Source organism: Ovis canadensis, chromosome 1 (assembly GCF_042477335.2).
Source record: "Ovis canadensis isolate MfBH-ARS-UI-01 breed Bighorn chromosome 1, ARS-UI_OviCan_v2, whole genome shotgun sequence".
In the NCBI taxonomy this organism is placed as follows: domain Eukaryota; kingdom Metazoa; phylum Chordata; class Mammalia; order Artiodactyla; family Bovidae; genus Ovis; species Ovis canadensis.
Window position 1 is genome coordinate 4,552,854 of NC_091245.1, and position 21,083 is coordinate 4,573,936.

The 21,083-nt window shown below is 48.4% G+C and overlaps 1 protein-coding gene across 1 annotated transcript in view; it reads left to right on the forward strand.

Annotated features, from left to right (window-relative positions):
- The window catches only part of COL6A3 (collagen type VI alpha 3 chain), a 93,838-nt gene extending 90,297 nt beyond the window's left edge, over positions 1-3,541 (forward strand). Inside the window, exons 44-45 of the mRNA XM_069544117.1 lie at positions 1,007-1,171; positions 2,735-3,541. Coding sequence (XP_069400218.1) covers positions 1,007-1,171; positions 2,735-2,778 — 209 coding nt within the window. The 3' untranslated portion in view covers positions 2,779-3,541. The remainder of the gene's footprint in view (positions 1-1,006; positions 1,172-2,734) is intronic.
- The last annotated feature ends 17,542 nt before the right edge of the window (positions 3,542-21,083 follow it).

Consider the following 21,083-nt stretch of genomic DNA (forward strand, 5'->3'; position numbering starts at 1 on the left):
TGTGTGTGTGTGTGTGTGTGTGTGGAGTGTGGAGCAGTGATTCACACATGTTAGTTACATAAACAAGTAGCGCTGTCCACTCCAGGGGCTTTGTTTTACATTTTTCAAATTTTCAGATAACAGTTGATATTAATATTAATGCGTCTTTCTCCCAGCCTGATCTAGAGTTAGCCAAAAAAACTCTGTAAACAGAAGTTTTACTGTGTGTGAACTGTAGACTTTTCTCTCCAGGCATGGTGGAAAATGTAGCTTTCACTCTGCAGCTGGGCTGTATCAGAAGCATGCATTTAAAATGCATTCAAAACATAAAAGACTTCCTTAACTGGCAAAAGAATGCTTCTCTGTCTTCAAAATAGCTTTACTAGGTGACATTTTCACTGTCGTGAGTTTTACATCAGTGTTCGCACTTCTTTTGGCTTGTTAGCTGTGGCTGGCCACAGAGTTAGTAGCTACATACACACGCTTATATGCATGTACGCACAGACTCATAAAGGATTTTCTTTTCCCACTTTGACTTTTGTTTTTCATCAACTTGGCTTGTAGTGAAATGGAGAGTCTTGTTTTTGAACAGTGTTCTGACAGAATATAATTGCTATTTTGCCAAGAAGTAGAAAACTCCAAGGTTTTAAAATTTAGGTTGCTTCTCTGGGGGTTGAGCATTGAAAGAACCATAGACTAACTGACTCAGTGATTGGAAAGGGGAAAACAAATTCATTTCATCTGAAATCATCTGATAATAGTTGCCAACATTTGAGATTCCAAGTGCAGTCTGTGAAGCCCTTTTATTGATAGGATTGTATTTATTGCTCTCGAAGCTGTAGGTGATTATTATGTCCCCCTGACAGTAAAGAGACTGAAGCTCTGTGGGGTAAAGGAATTTTTCCTTCTGGAAACGCTTCAGCCTTCTTTCTCTGACAGCGCTGGGATTAGACCTTCAGTTCCTCGCGCGAGGAGCAGAGTCACTTACACATCCATGTTAATCCTCTTTCCCCATCTGTTCCTCAAGATATATGTAAGTTGCCAAAGGACGGCGGAACTTGCAGAGAGTTTGTATTAAAGTGGTACTATGATTCCGTAACTGAAAACTGCGCCAGATTCTGGTATGGAGGCTGCGGTGGAAACGAAAACAGATTTAATTCGCAGGATGAATGTGAAAAGGTTTGCCCTCCTGGTAAGTGATTCTGATCTTGTATTTGTGGTTTTTGTAAACAAAGGATCCAGGCCAAGCATTCATCTTTTAAAGATGTTTAATGATGCTGATAGATTTGAAAAAGAAGGCAAATTGAATTTTCAGATGAGGAAGTTGTACAAATACAATACATGGTATTCATTTTCTGAGTTATTATTATCTCCTAAAAGCATACTTGTAATTTTGCCAATGAGGAAACATATGGCTAACCACTCCTCACCCTTTAGAAATATTCCTAAGCTGCTGGGACTTCCCTGGCAGTCCCGTAGTTGAGACTCCATGCTTCCGCTGCAGAGGCTGTGGGTTCAACCCCTGGTTGGGGAACTAAGATCCCACATGCCACCCTGGTGGCTAAAAAAAAAAAAAAAAGAAAAGAAATATTGCTAGGTTTCTGTTATTCATAAATATTGTAACAAAAATGATTATTGGGAAAATAATGTAATGAAAAATTAATAAGAACCTCTATATAGTCTGTGTGCTAAGTCGCTTCAGTCGTGTCTGACTCTCTGCGACCCTATGGACTGGAGCCCACCAGGCTCCTCTATCCATGGCATTCTCCAGGCTAAAGTACTGGAGTGGGTTGCCGTGCCCTCCTCCGGGGGATCTTCCCAACCCAGGGATCGAACCCACGTCTCTTACATCTCCTGTATCGACAGGCAGGCTCTTTACCACTAGTGCCACGTGGGAGCGCCTGTATATGTAGTCTGCGCTAAGTCCCTTCAGTCATGTCTGACTCTCTGAGACCCTGTGGACTGCAGCCCACCAGGCTCCTCTGTCCATGGGATTCTCCATGCAAGAATACTGGATTGGGTTGCCGTGCCCTCCTCCTGGGGGTCTTCCCGACCCAGGGATGAAGCCTGGGTCTCCTGTCTCCCACACTGGCAGGTGGGTTCTTTACCACCAGCGCCACCTGGGAAGCCTCTGTATAGTCTGTGTGTTAGTCACTCAGTCGTGTCTGACCCTTTGCGACCCCACAGACTGTAGCCCGCCAGGCTTCTCTGTCCATGAATTCTCCAGGCAAGAACACTGGAGTGGATTGCCATTCCCTTCTCCAGGGGAGCTTCCCGACCCAGGGACTGAACCCTGGTCTCCTGCCTCACAGGCAGATTCTTTACCATTCGAGCTGCAGGGAAGTCTCTTTAGTCTATTCATCTTTAAATAGTCCTGCTTTCTCTAAACAACACCGTTGACAGCAAGGTCATCGGATAGCTCTGTCATGTTAGGCAACTTGATTGATAATAAAGTCACAACAGCTACACGGGGAGTCTGGGGCCAGTGCTGAATTTGCTTAACGGCCAGGCGGGTGATACCAGGAGATAGAGAGAAAGGGCTCAGAGGACACAGAGAACCCCGAAGTCCAGGCCAGGAAACTCCAGGGGAGCCGTTGAAGGAAACGAGCTGAAGAGTGAGACTGATGGTGAAAGCCAGAGGCCATGGACCATTTTCCCGAGAAACACGGTATTCTTGCGGGTCAGTAATGTGACTTTCTCCTCCTCTTCTGCCCTTCCATCCTCATCCCCTCCCCTGCCCTCCATCCACGCCCAGTGCCCATCAAGCAGCCCGGGGTTATCGCCGCGATGGGGACCTAGGCGTGGCCGACCAGCGACACATACCTCTTGAAGAAGAAGGAGTCAGCCACCGCCGGTCGTCTTTGTAGGAGCTCCGGGTGTAGATTCCCTCGCACTGTACCGTTTCATGCTTTGATTTACACCCGGACTTGGGAAGAAGTCTCTGCCGCATAACCTATCAATATGGTGCTACATGTGTCTGTGGACCTGACCCTCTTCGTCTCCGGGCGATTCCATCGTACACTCTGAACGTTGTGTAACCATTACCCACTGCTGGCGTTTATGTGAACGTTCCTATAGACTCAACTTCCCTCTGGAGTTTCACGTTATGCCTCTTTCAGGCAAGTGTAAGATCTAGAAAATAACCCCCTGACTTCACAGCTATCCTATATACTTCTGCTTGGTTCGTTTTCTCGCCTCTTTATTAAGCATGACTTTAGATGGAAAGCCTGTGTATGGAGAAGAAACAAGAATCCAACTTTTTCATCCCCCCTGCCCCCAATCTCCTGAAATAGATTTTGAGCTGATTTTCTTTTTCTAAAGCTTCTAACAAACTAGTTAGAAGGAAGCAAAATCCCTTAATCTTGGTGCACTGTTGTGGGACCAATGCCTTAATTAAAGAACGAAAAGAAAGTCACGATAGAGAAGATTTGTTGGCATTCCTCTAATGTTGTGTGTGTGTTAAAAAAAATTTTTTTGTGCGGGGGTGGGGTTTAATTTTAATTTTAAGATTTTTAGGAAATTTATACAAAGAAACTTTTTAATAAAGTATATTGAAAGTGTGGGTTTGGCGTTCTTGGTTGTGTTGTTTCTATATAGCATCTGGTCATCAGAATCACCCCTAGGCAGGGGGAACTGGGCCCTATCCAGGTGCATAGTCTTGCATATCACCCTGTGATGTCCAGTGAAGGGGCAAAGGTGCTCTATCAGACAGTGCATGGGAGACCCGGTGGGTCCAGCCCACTTGCCCTCCAGCGCTCCATGACCAGGTGGATCACAGTCTTCGCTTAGGGTCCCTGGAGTAAGTACCAGACTGGCCTTCATGCTCCCCTCTGACTTGTAGTTGTGTCCCAGAGACAGGGTCTCCTCCACTGCCTCTTTAAGATAACCGTTTCGTGGGGGTTCTGTTTGCTTCCATCCACAGTGGCTGAGAAGTGGGAGGTCGCTGGCCCAGGACTCTCCATCCCCTTTCTGGAGTCTCAGACAAACTATAAACTGTCTTTTTCCTTTAAAGACTCTCTCTCTTTTCTTCAGAAATAACACAAGAAAAAAAGAAATACATATTTAGAGGTTACCTTAATTCCACTTAGGAAGGAAAGTGAATTTCTATGATAAAGCACAAGGACACTGACAAGTGCTTTTGGCAGAGCTCCTTGGGTGGGGACAGAACTGCTTTATGTAAGAAGGGGGATGGTTTGTCAGTCTGTTGATGGGGGTGAGAGAGGAGGAGTCAGCGTTTGTCACAAGCCATGGAGATGGATGGGGAGAGACTGGGTGGTCACAAAGACCCTTCACTCCTTGTGATTTCCACCCAGATCTTTAGGTGCAATTTCTAAATTCACCGATGCACTCAAACTGAGCACATTTGCCTAGCACCTGGAGGAAGAACTGAGCTTTGTCCCTGAGTACATCTGCCAGAGCAGGTAGACAGTCAGGGATGGAGGGGAGGACCGTGTGGACAGAGGAGAGCCCTGCTGGAATCTGCAGGAATTCAGGCGAGGACTTGGCACTTCACAATCCATGACACTGGGGATTTGAGTTTACCTGCAACTTGCTGGGGCAGAGAGAGCCCAGGTGACCATCAAGGCAACTTTGGGGGTGATTGCAAAGCTTTGAGGACTCCCAAGAAGCTCTCATGGTTGGGGGGGCCCTGGACCACCCCTGCCCTCTAGGGTACGCTGCCTGCCTCCCCATCTTTGAAGGGCCCTCCTTTTAGCCCAAGGCCAAACCAATGGAATGACCAAGAGCCTCACGATGGCCATGATATCCAGAGGGATGTTCACCCAGGGTGGAAAGTGTGGGTTCTGCGCCTTTCTCAGCCAGCCCGCCCAGAGACCTCCAGCCCCAGAGGATCATCCCCCTCCATAGAAACTGGTCTGCCTGCCTCCCCTCAGGTGTATAGTCAGGCCAAGTTCATTACATCTCAATGAAGCAAAGAAACATTTGCAGTGGGGGTCAGGTAAGGGGGCCTCACTGGAGTAGTGGACTGGACAGTCTGTGTGCATTTCCTGGGGCTGCCATAACCAAGTACCACAAACCAGGTGGCTTCAAACAACAGAAATTCATCCCCTCACAGTTGTGGAGGCTGGAAGTCCAAAATCAAGGTGTCGACAGGGCCATCCATACTGCCTCAGAAACCCATAGCAGAATCCTTCCTTGCTTTTCCCTACTTTCTGGTCACTCCTTGGCTTGTAGGCATGTGAGTTCCATCTCTGCTTCTGTCCTCACATGGCCATCTTATAAAGACGCCGGTTACATGGGACTAGCACGTGTGTGTGCTAAGTTGTTTCAGTTGTGTCTGACTCTTTGCCACCCTGTGGACTCTAGCCTGCCAGGATCCTCTGTCTGTGGGATTTTCCAGGCAAGAATACTAGAGTTGGTTACCTTTTCCTTCTTAGATTTTCCCAACCCTGGAACTGAACCTGAGTCTCTTACGTCTCCTGCATTGGCAGGCGGGTTTTTACCACTAGTGCCACCTGGGACACCCACACAAGACCAGGGTGTATAGCCTCATCTCACCTAAGTATATCTGCAATGGCCCTATTTCCAGATAAGTTCAGATCCTGAGGTCCTGAGGGTTAGGACCTCAGCATATCATTTTTTGGAGGGTGGAAAGAAAGAAAGTGAAGTCGCTCAGTCATGTCCTACTTTTTGCAACCCCATGGAATGTAACCAGGCTTTTCCATCCATGGAATTTTCTAGGCAAGAATACTGGAGTGGTTTGCCATTTCTTTCTTCAGGGGATCTTCCCGACCCAGGGATTGAACCTGGGTCTCCTGCATTACGGGGCAGACGCTTTACCTAGTCTGGTGGGTGGGTGGCGGGGGGACACAATTAAGCCATCCCACAGTTTTAGGGGCTCCAATTCCAGCTCCCACCTCTGAGATGCAGAGGCCCTGCCAACAGGAGGGCAGAAGCTGCAGTGAAGAGTGAGTCCTGCTGGTTTCTTATCAGCCCTGGCTACTGAAACAGTGGCTGTGGGATCCTCAGGCCGGTCCTGTTCATTTCACACTCACATCCCAGATGCTGCTCAGAGCCTTTCCCTTGTGGTCCAGCACCGGCTGGATGCTTGGCCTGGATGACCGGAGCAGAGAAGCCCTCGGCTTGTCCCCACCCCACTTCCTCTTTACTCTCCATGCCGGAGAGGTTTTCTGGGCTGGAGCTCCGTCCTGGGCTCCGGAGGTGAACTTCCCTGTTGGTCTCCATTGTTCTGTCTCACCATTCGCCCCCACCCTGGTCTCCCTTCTGCCACGGGGTTCCCTGCTGACTCTCTCTTGGGGTATAGGTCGTCGGTTCTCTGGAGGAAGCTGGGGGGCCCACTCCTGGGAAGTCTGGCTTCTGTGAACCTCCTCTTCCTCCCCCACAACCCCCTCCTGGGGATCACCTTCCCCACAGACCCTCAGCGCTGGTGTCTTTGTGCAAGAATCCAACCTCCTGATGAGCAGTGGCAGCCAGTCAGCTTGGGTCCAGCCAGCTTTTCAGGTCACTTAATCCACAGGAGATTTGCGTAACCTTGCCATGTTGACTGCCACACCCTTCCTTTCATTCAGCCAGGGGTCAGGGTCCTAGGGCCCAGGGGTCAGGCCCATGGTCAGTTGAGAGCTGGTTTCTGGCCCCTGACTTGGTGGTGGTGGGGAGGAATAATCAGACCCTGGTCTTCAGCCCTGGGTGTTTCTCTTAAGGCTTTTGGATGGGAGCTGGTCTCCATCAGCAGATATGGCGCTGGTCCCCGTGGACAGGTGGACGTCCCTTCCTGATGCCACTGAAGTGGGTCCCTTCCTTCCCCCCCAGGAGGTGAGGGAAGAGCACAGTGTCTTCATAAGCACATTGTTGCCCCTGAAAGGCCCCCGACCCCTCCCCTGGTCTTTGTCTACGTCATCAGTGACTGGGGCTACGCTGCAGTTGCTCTGAGCGGGGCCCCCAGCCATCAACTCTGGGGAAACAGGGTCCATCGGGCACTTGACACCAGCCTCTTGCAGGAACCTGAGGAGTGGAGCTCTCTGAGTCCCAGACCCCTAGCACAGACTGAACACTGCTCCTCCTACACCCCTTGAAGTCCTAGGAGTGAGCCTTGGCACCCCAAGTCACCCCACAAGTGTGTGTGAGCCGGCGTCAGCACCCGTTAGTGGCAGTCTCCTTGAGGGGACGGGAGAAGGCTCATCACGTGTCCATGGTTTGACTTCACAGGCACGCTCTTGAACAAGCCGCCTTAGCCCCAGAGTTCTCCTCCCCTAGCCATCACTGCAAGTCTCCCCTCCCCTTCCCTCCTCCAGCTGCTTAGACTCCCCTCCACCCTCACAGTGGTTTTCAGATCTTCCCTCAGAAAACCAAAACCCGAGAGACGGCGGAATGGTGGACCCCTTGTTTCCCACACGGTGCACACGGGGCCTGTTCACCCATCGCACTGAAAACAAGCAACTTTACATAAGGTAAAATGCATCCCCTTCTGTGTGTGGCTTGATGAGTTCTCACAAACGAGTACCTGCAGGTAACCCTCACCACGTGCACGATGGCCATCATTCCCATAATCCCACCCGGCAGCATGCATGTGTAAATGAACAGCATTTACAGTGTTCCTGACTTTCCCCCAGTACATTTACAAGTAGAGATTTATCCCAAGGGAACCATCAGTTCAGTTCAGTTCAGTCACTCAGTCGTGTCTGACTCTGCAACCCCATGAATCACAGCACGCCAGGCCTCCCTGTCCATCACCAACTCCCGGAGTTCACTCAGACTCACATCCATCGAGTCGGTGATGCCATCCAGCCATCTCATCCTCTGTCGTCCCCTTCTCCTGCCCCCAGTCCCTCCCAGCATCAGAGTCTTTTCCAGTGAGTCAACCCTTCTCATGAGATGGCCAAAGTACTGGAGTTTCAGTTTTAGCATCATTCCTTCCAAAGAAATCCCAGGGCTGATCTCCTTTAGAATGGACTGGTTGGATCTCCTTGCAGTCCAAGGGACTCTCAAGAGTCTTCTCCAACACCACAGTTCAAAAGCATCAATTCTTCAGCACTCAGCTTTCTTCACAGTCCAACTCTCACATCCATACATGACCACTGGAAAAACCATAGCCTTGACTAGACAGACCTTAGTCGGCAAAGTAATGTCTCTGCTTTTGAATATGCTATCTAGGTTGCTCATAACTTTTCTTCCGAGGAGTAAGCGTCTTTTAATTTCATGGCTGCAGTCACCATCTGCAGTGATTATGGAGCCCCCCAAAATAAAGTCTGACACTGTTTCCACTGTTTCCCCATCTATTTCCCATGAAGTGATGGGACCAGATCCCATAATCTTCATTTCCTGGAAACCATCAGAGATGCACAAAAATTTATGTTCAAGGGTATGGCATTATGTGCAACGACAAATATGTATTAGAGATCATCAAAACGGCCAACAAGAAAAGGATGCTTAATCAACAAAAGAAAAAGACAGCCATTAAATATGTCATAATGCAGGTAAATGGTCCTTGCAATTAATCAATTGATGTATATGCTACAATGTTAAAAAATATGCAGATCTGTGTATTTAATATGATGCTTTCATATGTGTGCATGTACACATGAGAACTTCTCTTTGGTGAGAAAAAAATAAAAGTAAATACAACAAAATTTAAGCAGTGGTTATATCTGGCGTGGTGATTTAAATGTTCTTTAAATGTTTCTAGACTTAATTTTTTTCTAAAATAAACATGTATGACTCTTACCAAGCAGTTATTTTAAAATTGAAGATGTTTTAACATACAAATGACACTATTTGAAAATTTTAATTGTTTTATAATCTGTGTGGTATGGACGTACTTAACCATGCATCATTCATTCTTTCTTTCGTTCCATAAGTGCTTACTGAACGTGTATCATGTGCTAGACCAGGTCTAGGCACTAGAAATGCAGTTCGTTGGAACTGACCTAGTTGGGGGAACCAGACAATGCAAATACAGCTATAAAATGTGAGGAGGTGGGAAGAGAGGAGGAGAAAAACAGCCCTGGCCACCTTTCCGATTCCCGCGGTGCCGTTAGCATGTAGGGATGCCCAGGAAGAGAAAACGTGGTCTTTGGGAGAGCTTAAATTAGGCCGCACACATCACTGCAGCCACACCTCACACTCACACCAGGGACACTCAGACGTGCGGAATCAAGCACAGCTGGAGGGAGGGCTGCCGTCCTGGGGCCCCCATTCAGCCACCAGATGTGTGCCCTACTCAGCATGGCACTTTCCCTTCCCAACGTCCAGACCTCATCTTGAAGCTGCATTTTATCCCAACATTAGTTATAAAAAGAAGTAGAACAATCCTGAATGGGTTCCGTTATCCCAAATTTTCAGTCTCACACTAAGATCCCATTTTCACATAATTCTGTCTTGTTAGTGGAGACAATTAGTCAACTAATTCATATGACAGCTGAGCACATTGTATGTGTTCCTCTGGGCTTTTAGGGTGAAGTAGAGAACAAACCGGACAGGATCCCTCACCACATGGGGCTTATGTCCTCCTGGTGGGAGACACACAGAATGCAAGGACCAAGATGAAGAAGGATCAGTTCAGTTCAGTCGCTCAGTCATGTCTGACTCTTTGCGACCCCATGGACTGCAGCACGCCAGGCTTCCCTGTCCATCACCAACTCCCAGAGCTTCCTCAAACTCAGGTCCATCAAGTTGGTGATGCCATCCAACCATCTCATCCTCTGTTGTCCCTGTCTCCTCCCTCCCTCAATCTTTGCCAGCTTCAGGGTCTTTTCCAATGAATCAGTTCTTCACATCAGGTGGCCAAACTATTGGAGTTTCAGCTTCAGCATCAGTCCTGCCAATGAATATTCAGGACCGAGTCTCCTTTAGGATGTGAAAGGTTGTTGCCGAACCATGAAAGACGCTGGGATTCTTGACCTCTAGAGGAGAAGAATTCAATCAGGGGCCAGAGATGAGGCTTGATCACTCAGAGCTTTTGTGTAATAAAGTTTTATTCAAGTATAAAAGAGATAGAGAAAGCTTCTGACATAAACATCAGAAGGGGGCAGAAAGAGTGCCCCCTCGCTAGTGTTAGCAATGGAGTTATATACCTTTTAATTAGTTATTACAGTGAATCAAAAGAATGTCTGGAGGTTGTAAAGATCTTACTAGACCCACTCCCATAATTTACATTTTAAGATAACAGGATTAGCCAGAAGGTTTTCAGGAAGGAGAAACTGTCCTCAAGCAGGATACACTGTTGTTATACAATCCTTACTAAAGCTAGTAAAGTAATGCTCAAAATTCTCCAAGCCAGGCTTCAGCAATACCTAAACCGTGAACTTCCAGATGTTCAAGCTGGTTTTAGAAAAGGCAGAGGAACCAGAGATCAAATTGCCAACATCTGCTGGATAATTGAACAAGCAAGAGTTCCAGAAAAACATCTATTTCTGCTTTATTGACTATGCCAAAGCCTTTGACTATGTGGATCACAATAAACTGTGGAAAATTCTGAAAGAGATGGGAATACCAGACCACCTGACCTGCCTCTTGAGAAACCTATATGCAGGTCAGGAAGCAACAGTTAGAACTGGACATGGCACAACAGACTGGTTCCAAATAGGAAAAGGAGTATGTCGAGGCTGTATACTGTCGCCCTGCTTACTTAACATATATGCAGAGTACATCATGAGAAATGCTGGGCTGGAAGAAGCACAAGCTGGAATCAAGATTGCCAGGAGAAATATCAATAACTTCAGATATGCAGATGACACCACCTTATGGCAGAAAGTGAAGAGGAACTAAAGAGCCTCTTGATGAAAGTGAAAGAGGAGAGTGAAAAAGTTGGCTTAAAGGTCAACATTCAGAAAACGAAGATCATGGCATATGGTCCCATCACTTCATGGGAAATAGATGGGGAAACAGTGGAAACAGTGTCAGACTTTATTTTTCTGGGCTCCAAAATCACGGCAGATGGTGATTGCAGCCATGAAATTAAAAGACGCTTACTCCTTGGAAGGAAAGTTATGACCAACCTAGACAGCATATTAAAAAGCAGAGACATTTCTTTGCCAACAAAGGTCCATCTAGCCAAGGCTATGGTTTTTCCAGTGGTCATGTACGGATGTGAGAGTTGGACTGTGAAGAAAGCTGAGCACTGAAGAATTGATGCTTTTGAGCTGTGGTGTTGGAGAAGACTCTTGAGAGTCCCTTGGACTGCAAGGAGATCCAACCAATCCATCCTAAAGGAGATCAGTCCTGGGTGTTCATTGGAAGGACTGATGCTAAGGCTGAAACTCCAATACTTTGGCCACCTCATGAGAAGAGTTGACTCATTGGAAAAGACTCTGATTCTGGGAGGGATTGGTGGCAGGAGGAGAAGGGGACGACAGAGGATGAGATGGCTGGATGGTATCACCGGCTTGATGGATATGAGTCTGAGTGAACTCCGGGAGTCGGTGATCCCAGGGAGGCCTGGCATGCTGCGATTCATGGGGTCGCAAAGAGCTGGACATGACTGAGCGACTGAACTGAACTGAACTGAATCTTTAGTACAAAGTTTAAACTGAGTTGTTCGTTGTGTAATCATCAGTTCCAGGCTTAAAGATAAAAACATTTCATGTGACTAAGGAATGTAGAGGGAAAAAAAATTGTTTGTCCTTTTCTCCTCCTCAAGAATTCCAGACCCTTCTCTCCTTGGGGACCCCTGGACTTCTTATCAGCCTGCCTAGGAATTGACTCTCAGATGGATTGGTTAGATCTCCTTGCAGTCCAAAGGACTCTCAAGAGTCTTCTCCAATGCTGCAGTTCACAGGCATCAATTCTTCAGTGCCCAGCTTTCCTTATGAAGAAGTATATGCAGAATCTAAAAAAATGATACAAGTGAACTTATCTACAAAACAGACGCAGAGTCAGATATGTAAAAACCATCTGGTTACCAGAGAGTGAACGGGGGATGGGCTGGGAGATTGGTATTGACATATACACATGAATGTATATAAAATAGGTAAATAATAAGGACCTCCTGTATAGCACAGGGAACTCTACTCAATGGGAAAAGAATCGAAAAAAGTGGATGTATGCGTATGTGTAACTGATTAACAGGTGTACAGTGGAAACTAGCACAACATTTTAAATCAACTATATTCCAATGAATATTTTTTTTAAAAGAAGCAAAAGGTGGACTTGATTTTGCAGGAGGCGACCAGGCTGTGGGGCAGGAGGCAGGCAGTGCTGTGTTGGGGTGGCTGCCATGTTTCAGGAGTGGGAACACCATGGGCCTCATTGAGAAGGAGATGGAAAAACACCTGCAGATGATGAGGGAGATAGCCAAGGGGGTAACTGAGGAGAGAGTTTGGGGCAGGCAGGGCCCCAAGAGCAAAGGGTGTGCATTAGATGGAGGAGAATGCTATGAGCTGGGCTGTGTTGCGTGAGAGCAAGGGGCTGGGGAACCCTTGGGAGCCCAGATCACCTGACTAGTGACATGGAGCCATTGTTCAGCAGCTCCATCCAGGGACTTACAGCAAGGTCCTTGACCTCACAGGATCCACCGGTTGCCATGTGTAGATGAGATGTGAGATCAATGAGGGGCTGACACCAGTGATGGGCGACGACATCGTGGTGAGGCTGCGGCAGAAATTCACATGAGAGGCGGTGGTGACAAGGACCAGAACAACGGCAGACAGAGTGAGGGGGGACTCCAGGGACACTGTGATCTAAAATACGCAAGAATTGATAGCAGTGTGGCACTACAACCAGCCCCCCTGTTAGATCATCCGTCCTAACTTTGGTTCAGCAAAGTGTGGTCCCAGTTGCAGGACTTCTGCCTGGAGACAGATGTGGACCTCTTTCTGAAAACCTGTCTTTGCCAGACTGTACCATGGACTCCACATCCTCACTCCTGAGCTGTGGCATGCCCCTGATTTGAGCGTCCACCTAATGCTTTCTGGGGCAGCTGCAGACAACCCCCTACCTGGCTGTGTGGATGGAGGTGGCTTGCCATGAAAGAGCACCTGTTTAGAATTTTGTGAGCAAGAGCTAAACTTCTACTGGGGTAATGCGCTGAGGTTTGGGGCTGTTCTAGAAGACAGTATAATCTTAATGAACACAATTTACTGCTGTCCAGTAGCAGCTACGTGTCAGGCTTCACACACATTATCTCAGGCCGTGTTGTCTGCTAGCGGTCACTATACTAGCTGTCCAGATGATGAAACAGAAGGTCAGAGTGGTCCAGGTCACCCAGCTATGACCTAACAGAGGCTGCATCTGACAAAGTCTTTGTGACCCAGAAGTTCTCCCCGAGTTCCCAAAGATGTGTTGGTCCCAGGGGACCTTCACTCTCTTTCTCCAGGGGCTCTTTGGCAGGAGGCTGGTCCAAGCTCTGACTCTACATTTTCTTCCAGCACAAAGTTTGCCCTTCTCAGCACACTTTTCAAGACCTTCTGTAACTCTCAGTGGAAAGAAATTCTCTATCCTTCCCTTTTCCTTTAACGACAGTTTTCCCATCATTTTTTCCCATTATCCAGAGCTGCTCTGGCTCAAGAAGAACTCAGAGAAGCTGGATATTCTGGGCTTGTGCCTGGTTCTCTGGGGCTGGGTCATTGGGACATCTGTTTGGACGGTACTATTAGCACATTTCAATCATTTCACCAACTTGACTGCATTTGTGAATATAAGTGCCTCCCCCACCACCTTTAGAACTGTCTATATAGTTTAAAAAAAGATCACAAAGAGTATGACGGGGTGCCAGTCTTTCTGTAGGAAGCCAAGATCCCGAAACTTCAAGATCAATTTGACATTCTGCCCTACAGCGATTCAGTTTCAGGGAATGGTTCAGATTTTGCTGCCAAATTTCCCTTGTTGTCAGATTTCCAGCCGGACCTGGCTGTCTGTCAGGAGCCGAGTTCTCTGAGTCCAGCCGTCAGGGTGTGGCTTCCGGAGATGGGTGCTGTCGATGGTGCCAAGCCACGGGGCTCTGGTCCAGGGGTGTCCAGGGGTGTCCATGGGTCCACGCCTGCTCCAGTTTCAGTTCAGGCCTCTGGTCTTTGATGCTGCCTGTGCCTTCTGCCTTCCCCTGGAGCTGAAGCGCTGTCCTTCAGGCCATCAGATTCTCAGGGGGGTCTTCCTGTCTGTTTGCAATCCCAGCTTCAGATTTGGACCATCCTTCAGAGATCCTGCAGCCCAGCCTGAAGCCAGTTCAGAGATCCCTTTCCATACTATTCCTGACTCTGCAACCCCCAGGGTGGGCATGCAACTGCCCAAGAGTGAAACGCTGGAGAAAGAGTATTTAAAAATCCAGTCATGATAGCGCGAAGACACTTGGTAGCTGGTGATGGGAAACAAAGAGGAGAAAAGGCCTCTGTGCATAAGGGGGACACTGTCCAAGTAAGACTCAACCTGGAAAGTAGATAGGATTTTCCTGCCTGAAGTCAGAGGTGTCTGTGAAAACCTTTAAGCCACTGGTACAAAAAGCCATCTAGTGGAAAGGATTTGGGTAGCTGCAGGGCAAACCAGCCAAGCATGTTTGAATTCCAGAGGAATTCTAAAGTTCCAGCGTCCACACAGATTTTCCAGGAGATGTTAGAAACAGAAATTAGAAGATGTTAGAAACAAGGCTGAAAAGTTGGGGAACCTCTATATACGTGAGAAAAAACCCCCCACAAAACTCTGTTTTTAAAGATTCAAATTACAGAAGCTGCGCTGGATGGCAACTCTGGCTTAAGGACTTGCCAGGTCATTTGTGGAACAGTCCTGGTGTGGGTTCTTCTAAAAACAGACCCTAAGTTTTGGCTGCAAGTTGCTTCTATGGGAAAGTAAGTGTTCTCAGAGTAAGTGTTCTCAAGTAAGTTGTCAGAGAAGCAAGACAGAAACGTTGAACAAAAGTGTGTCAGTCTGAGCAGGTCACTGCTGTGGTTGCAGTGGGGGTGTGTGGCGGGGCTGCAGCCCGTCGGGGCCTGGGCCGGAGGTGGGGAGAAGGTGATGGAGAAGGGGAGCTGGTGCTTGTCTCCTGGCGCCCCTCCCTTTTCGTGGGGCGACTGTGGGGCGGGGAGGGGGAGTCGTTGAGGCCCAGCTGTTCCAGGCTCCCTGCCCACACTCTTAGAAACAATTCTCAGCCTGAGAGACTGGGAGCTGTGGAAGCAGAGAGCTGTCAAGTGCCTGCAAACACTGTGTTGCTGCCTGTGCGCTCAGAGGTGGGCTGCGGAGTGTGGCATAAACAACACAGCTACCTGCCTGTTCGGACGTGAATCCACGGGAACGGAGGTACAGACATAAAACCCAGCTGATGAGAGAGTGTTGTCTGGAGAGGACAAAGACAGACACCGCACATCTGGCTACTCCAATGGGGAGAGAGGAGGAGACTCACTGACTCAGCAGACTATCTGAGCTCCTACCGTAAGCCCACTGTATGCCCGGCAGACGGGGACTGGCAACCTGCTTTGGTAAAGGACCAGCCTGTGTCCTGTGGTCCGTGGCTCCACAGAGAGGCGTGGTCCCGCCGACCTGCCGTGGTGTGAATTTTGGCTGTGCCTCTAGTTGCTTAGCTCCCTGGGTCCTGTCCGTTTTGGAACCAGACCTGGTTTTCCAGTCTTCCCTTTGTGTCTATCAGCTAGCTACTCAACATCCTCCCAAGAAAATAATTTTCTGCAGGTGTTAACCAGAGAAGTTTCTGTCGCCACTTAGAACCTAGACTGGTACACACTCCATCATTCAATCACATGTTTCACAAATGTTTGTTGAGCACCTAGTGGGCCAGGTATTGTATGAGGCCCTGGGATACGGGGTGAAAAATGCACATACCCCACTTGCATGAATCTGATGTGGCAGGGGGGATGGGCAGATCTCACAGTAAATGAGGAGGTGCCCACAGGCAGAGGGCACCTGATGAGCTTTTAGGTGGTTAAGGCAAGTCCTTCTGAGGAGTTGGCTTATAAGTTAAACCCCAAAGGCAAGAGGGAGCCAGGCACAGGAAGACCTGAAGGAGAAGGAATCCGGGTTGGGAGGAGAGCTGGGTCAAGGGCTCTGCTGAGTCTGACATGCTGAGTCTGGTGCGTTGGAGAAAGAGAGAGATCACTGGAGGGGCTGGAGCACACAGGGGAGGGGGTGGTTAGGAAATGCGGCCCTGGAGCAGACAGAGGATGCGGAGAAAAGAGGGTGTGTTTGGACTTCTTTGAATCAATAAGTCAATAAGCAGAGTCAGAAAGACTTGCTACGAATCAGACACAGGGCTAAGGAAAGGGAGTTAAATGGTTGATGCTTTTTACTGAGATGAGAAACAAATGAGGGATAAATGGTGTTCTTGGTGTGCCATTTGCTTCTTTTTACAGACGAGTGGTGAAATCAAGGATTCCCTCATGTGCTTTGCCACGTGGGATCCTGTTGAATTTTCAAGTCAACAATATCAGAAGGGCGACTGAAGTTCAGGGCAGTATCTGGGACCAAAGTCACGGATCGGGCACTTTGGAGGAATATATGATACAAAGAAAGCCACAGATTCTCTGGACAGCTCTAGACACATCTAGGATTCCCTGGTGGCTCAGGGAAAGTGTCCACCTGCAATGTGGGAGACTCAGGTTCAATCCCTGGGTCAGGAAGATCCCCTGGAGAAGGAAATAGCAACCCACCCCAGTACTTTTGCCTAGAAAATTCCATGGGTGGAGGAGCCTGGTGGGCTACAGTCCATGGGGTCACAAAGAGTCGGATGCGACTGAACAACTTCACTTTCACTTTTCTAGACACATCGGAGTAAAACTACCAAAAGTCAAAGAATAAGACATAACTTTAAAAGTAGCCAAGTAAAATGGTGCAGGCTTCCCGGATGGATCAGCAGTAACCTGCCTACAGTGCAGCTGACATAGGAGATGCCGGTTTGATCCCTGAGTCAGGAAAATGCCCTGGAGGGAGAGTAGGGCAGCCAACTCCAGCACTCTTGCCTGAAAAATCCCGTGGACAGAGGAGCCTGGGGGACTACAGTCCACGGGGTCACAAAGAGTCAGGCATGACTGAGCGGCTAAGCACATGATACTTTAAGTCACAAGTCCAGATGAGACACCCCAGTCTGTGAGTGTAGACAGATAAAGGAAAGCAGCTTAGGATAGACTTCTCAGCACACTTAGAGGTTAGGGGTTGAGCAAAGGAGATAGACCCAGCTAAAGAGTCTGAGAAGGAGCAGCTGGAGCTGTTAGAAGACAAGCAGGAGAGAAGGATATCTTGGAGAGAATGGAAGGAAACTCTTTGAAGAAGAGTGTGTGCGGCTGTGTTGAGTGCTGCTGAGATGAGGGCAGGGAGGTCTCTAGAAGGTTTGCACAGTTGCTGACCTATATGTTAGGTGCCCTCTGCAGCCAGGAACGGAAACCCTGTCTCTCACTGGCTTTTCCTGTAAAGACAACTTCTCATCCCCACCTTACAGGAAATCCAGAGCATGGGCTGTGGGGTCCGTCGGTTAGATGGTTGACTGATGTCATCCAGGACCAGGTGCTTTTCATCACCTGTGCTATTTTCAGTGTGGGCACTACCTTTACACTGGTATCGAGATGGTCCCATTTGGAGATGGCAATATTTAAAGGAACAGGAGGCCCGTCTCTTTCTGTGGCTCTCTTGAGAGGGATGGTGTGTTTCCCAGCAGCTTCCCAGCAGACACCTCTGGAACTCTGACGTTTAGAATGGGCTCAGGTGGCCTTTCCTGGGGGGTACTTCCCAGGTGGTAAAGAATCCACCTGCCAATGCAGGAGATGCTGGAGATGTAGATCTGATTTCTGGGTCAAGAAGGTGCCCTGGAGTAGGAAATGGCAACTCACTCCAGTATTCTTGCCTAGAGGATTCTATGGACAGAGGAGCCTGGCGGGCTACAGTCCGTGGGGTCACAAAGAGGCAGGCATGACTTAGCGACTGAGCATGCTTGGCCTTTCCTAATCTGAGCACTGGCATGATGACTCTTAGACAAACGGGCCCACGGCGAGAAGGTCAGTGGGACTCTGGTCAGGGGCTGGGGGCTGGCTGTATCCATTGCTGTATGTGCACAGGTTTGTGTATGTGTGTGTCCATGACATAGTGCCATGTGCCATGTAATAAACAGTGTGTCCTTCCCCCAGGGGTGTAAGCTTTATTCTTGTAAATCAGCTCTTGATATTTTTTCAAAGGAAAAAACCAAACAGCAGAAACAGAACTTTATAGTTTTTGTTAAAGAGCACTTGAACCAATGGGGCTAACGGACATTTCCTGTCTATTGTGGTCCCTCACAGTGGTCCCTCTCTGTGGTCCAGGAAAAGCCAAGATGTCAACTCAACTGCTTCAGTGAGGCACCTGCTCTGTTGCCTCTCAACCTGGATGGCGGTGGCCCTTGCCTGACACTCCCGCCCATGCCTAGTTCCCCACCTTCTCAATTTTTCTGGTTTCCTTCACTCATCCTAAGGCCAGCACTATGCTTGTAACCCATGGCAGTACTTGGAAAACAGCAAGCAAAAAAAGACTTTGATCTGGCCACCTTTTTTTCTTTTTGCACTTTCATGGACAAAAGAGAGATTCAATGTTCAAGTGCTTGGCCCTTGTTTACGTATAATAGCTTGTCGAATTTCCCACCCCATCAATGGAATTTAGGCTACTCGTGATAAGACGCAACTTCGGAATAATAAAAATAAGGATCAACCATTTCCGCAAGCAAAAATGTGTGCTTGCTTTCTACTATTTAGAGTAAGGGTGTCAAATTAGAATACGTTCTAATTCTGCTCCATTCTGTCCTACTCTGCTCATTTTATTCTATGTTAAAATATATTCAGAAAACCGTTTCCTTCTGTGGGATCACCCTGGGAAAGGCTGGAGTAAGTCCCGGTCTGTTTAGCATCAAACTTGAACCAAATAGCCAAACAGCTTTGGTTTGTAAAGTAAATGTCTGAAGGGAATTTATACGAGTAGGTCTCTAGTCTTGCCACAGATGAATCACACTGGGATAGTCTTTCCTCTGATGACCAGAATGTAATGTATATCAGCTCAAATCCTCGCCTTTATTTGAGTTTCAAAATAAACACCTCTTTTCACTGAAAAGATGCTCACACGCAAGCTCTTGTCAGTTTCCTTGTTCCTGAAGAGCCCTCTAGGATGGAAATTCGCCGGCCGCTTGGGGTCCACGCTCCGGCCCCGTAGCCGTCGGATTGGACATTCTCCTGCCTTTTAAGGAAACGCGCAGCTGCTGGGAGTGGGCCAGCCTGCACACCCGGATCCCATTGCCTGCCGTTTCACAGCAGAGCCTCGCCAGCGTGGCAGAGAGGAGGCTAAAAATAGCAGGCAGGGTGCAGTAGTCTTCTCCACCATGGCTGCTCTCGTCTGCTGTGAAAATACAGGAACCGTCTGCTGGGTCTCTCTGGGCCTCTGTGCTTCCCTTGTTTGGCAGAAGTTGCAACGCCAACCCCAGCCCAAGATTAGTTTTTGCTTTCAGAGAGGAGCCCCACCAGCCCGGGGCTTTCAGGCCAGGCCCTCTTGTGATCGCTCTGACATCCAGGCTCATGCTTTCCTAGGCTTCTGGGCCTGGGGGTCCCCACCCTTCAGAGTAGACAGAATGGGACGGTGCAAAGGAAAAGTGTTAGCAACCAGAGAGCCTCCCTGATGGACCAGAGACCCGCCCCCAGTCTCAGCTTCCGAATCTGTTTGGAGCTCATGCAGTATGTGAGGTGGGTGGCCTCTCAGACCCAAATCTTTCAAGGGCCTGGCAGGCTTCCTAGATGAGCAAGGCTGGGGAAGGGACTGCTAAGAGCTTGTGGTACAGCGTGGGGAGAGGTTCATCGGATGGGCATTCAGGTTTAGTCAATGTCCCCCAGGCACACCTGGCCCTCGGGCCAGCAGTTTGCAGTCTCAGGTTTAGAGGTGCTGCGTGGACATTCACTGATGCTGTGTCTGGTCTGCAACGATGCAGAACTCTGAGCTGCGGCCTGGAAATAAAACCCAGCTTGACCTCAGAATCACTAGATGTGACCCTCAACAGAAGATTAGAGCAAATGACAAGGTCTGCAGGTCTGATGGTAAATACGTGCCTGACTGTGAGAGTTGCCAGGGTTGTCTGAAGATCCATTGTGTCCAGCAAGGCTGTTTCTAGGAAGAGTAAACAGAATCTGTGCTACAACGCAGGGGGCGTCCTGAATGTGCTGGGCACTCAGGGTCACGAGGAGAGAGGAGGCTGACCTGTCTTGTGAGCCAAACGCTCAAGATGTTATCATAAATGAAGTGCCTGGAGGAAGAAGCTGCTGGAAGAGAAGCTCAGACCAACTCCTTCTTCTCACTCCAGCCTCGGAGATTTGGCCCTTTCTGGGCATTGTCGTATCTGGTAATGACAAAATCCAGACAATGTTAAGAACAGTCATGCTGGCGTGCCTGAGGGTGCGTGTGAGCCTGACAACTCTTTTGATGTGCGGTACCAGACCCTGCAGGCCGGGGGTTGCGTGTGCCCCACCCAGATGGACTCTGTGTTAATAGCTGGGGGAACGGTGCTCGAGTAGGGAAGACAGACAGGCACACAACAATCACAGGGCAAATGAATATCCTCAAAACAGAAACAGAATCACAGACGTAGAAATCAAGCTTACGGTTACCGGGGCAGGGAAGTGAAGGGGAGGGATACATTGGGAGATTGGGATTGACGTATGCACACTACTATATATAAATTAGATAACTAATGAGGACCTACTGTATAGCTCTACTCTGCTCAACACTCTGCAATGGCTATATGGGAAAAGAATCTGAAAAAGAGGGGATATATGTATGGATTTCCGTGGTGGCTCAGTGGTAAAGAACCTGTCTGCAGTGCAGGAAAAACGGGTTCCGTCCCTGGGTTGGGAAGATCCTCTGGAGAAGGAAATGAAAATCCACTCCAGCATTCCTGCCTGAAAAGTCCCATGGACAGAGGAGCCTGGCGAGCTACAGTCCGTGGGGTCATAAAAGAGTAGGATACAACTCGGCAACTAAACAGCAACAGGGATAACTGATTCACTTTGCTCTATACCTGAAACTAACACAGCGTTGCAAATCAACTGTACCCCAATAAAATTTGTTTTAAAGATTGCAGTGCGATACAGCAAGAGCTTTGATAGAGGAATGCCCAAGGCAGAGACACCACTGTCAAATGAGCCTGTGAAAGCCCGTAGGGATGAAAAAAATGAAAATCTTGGCCCCGCCCCTTAAAT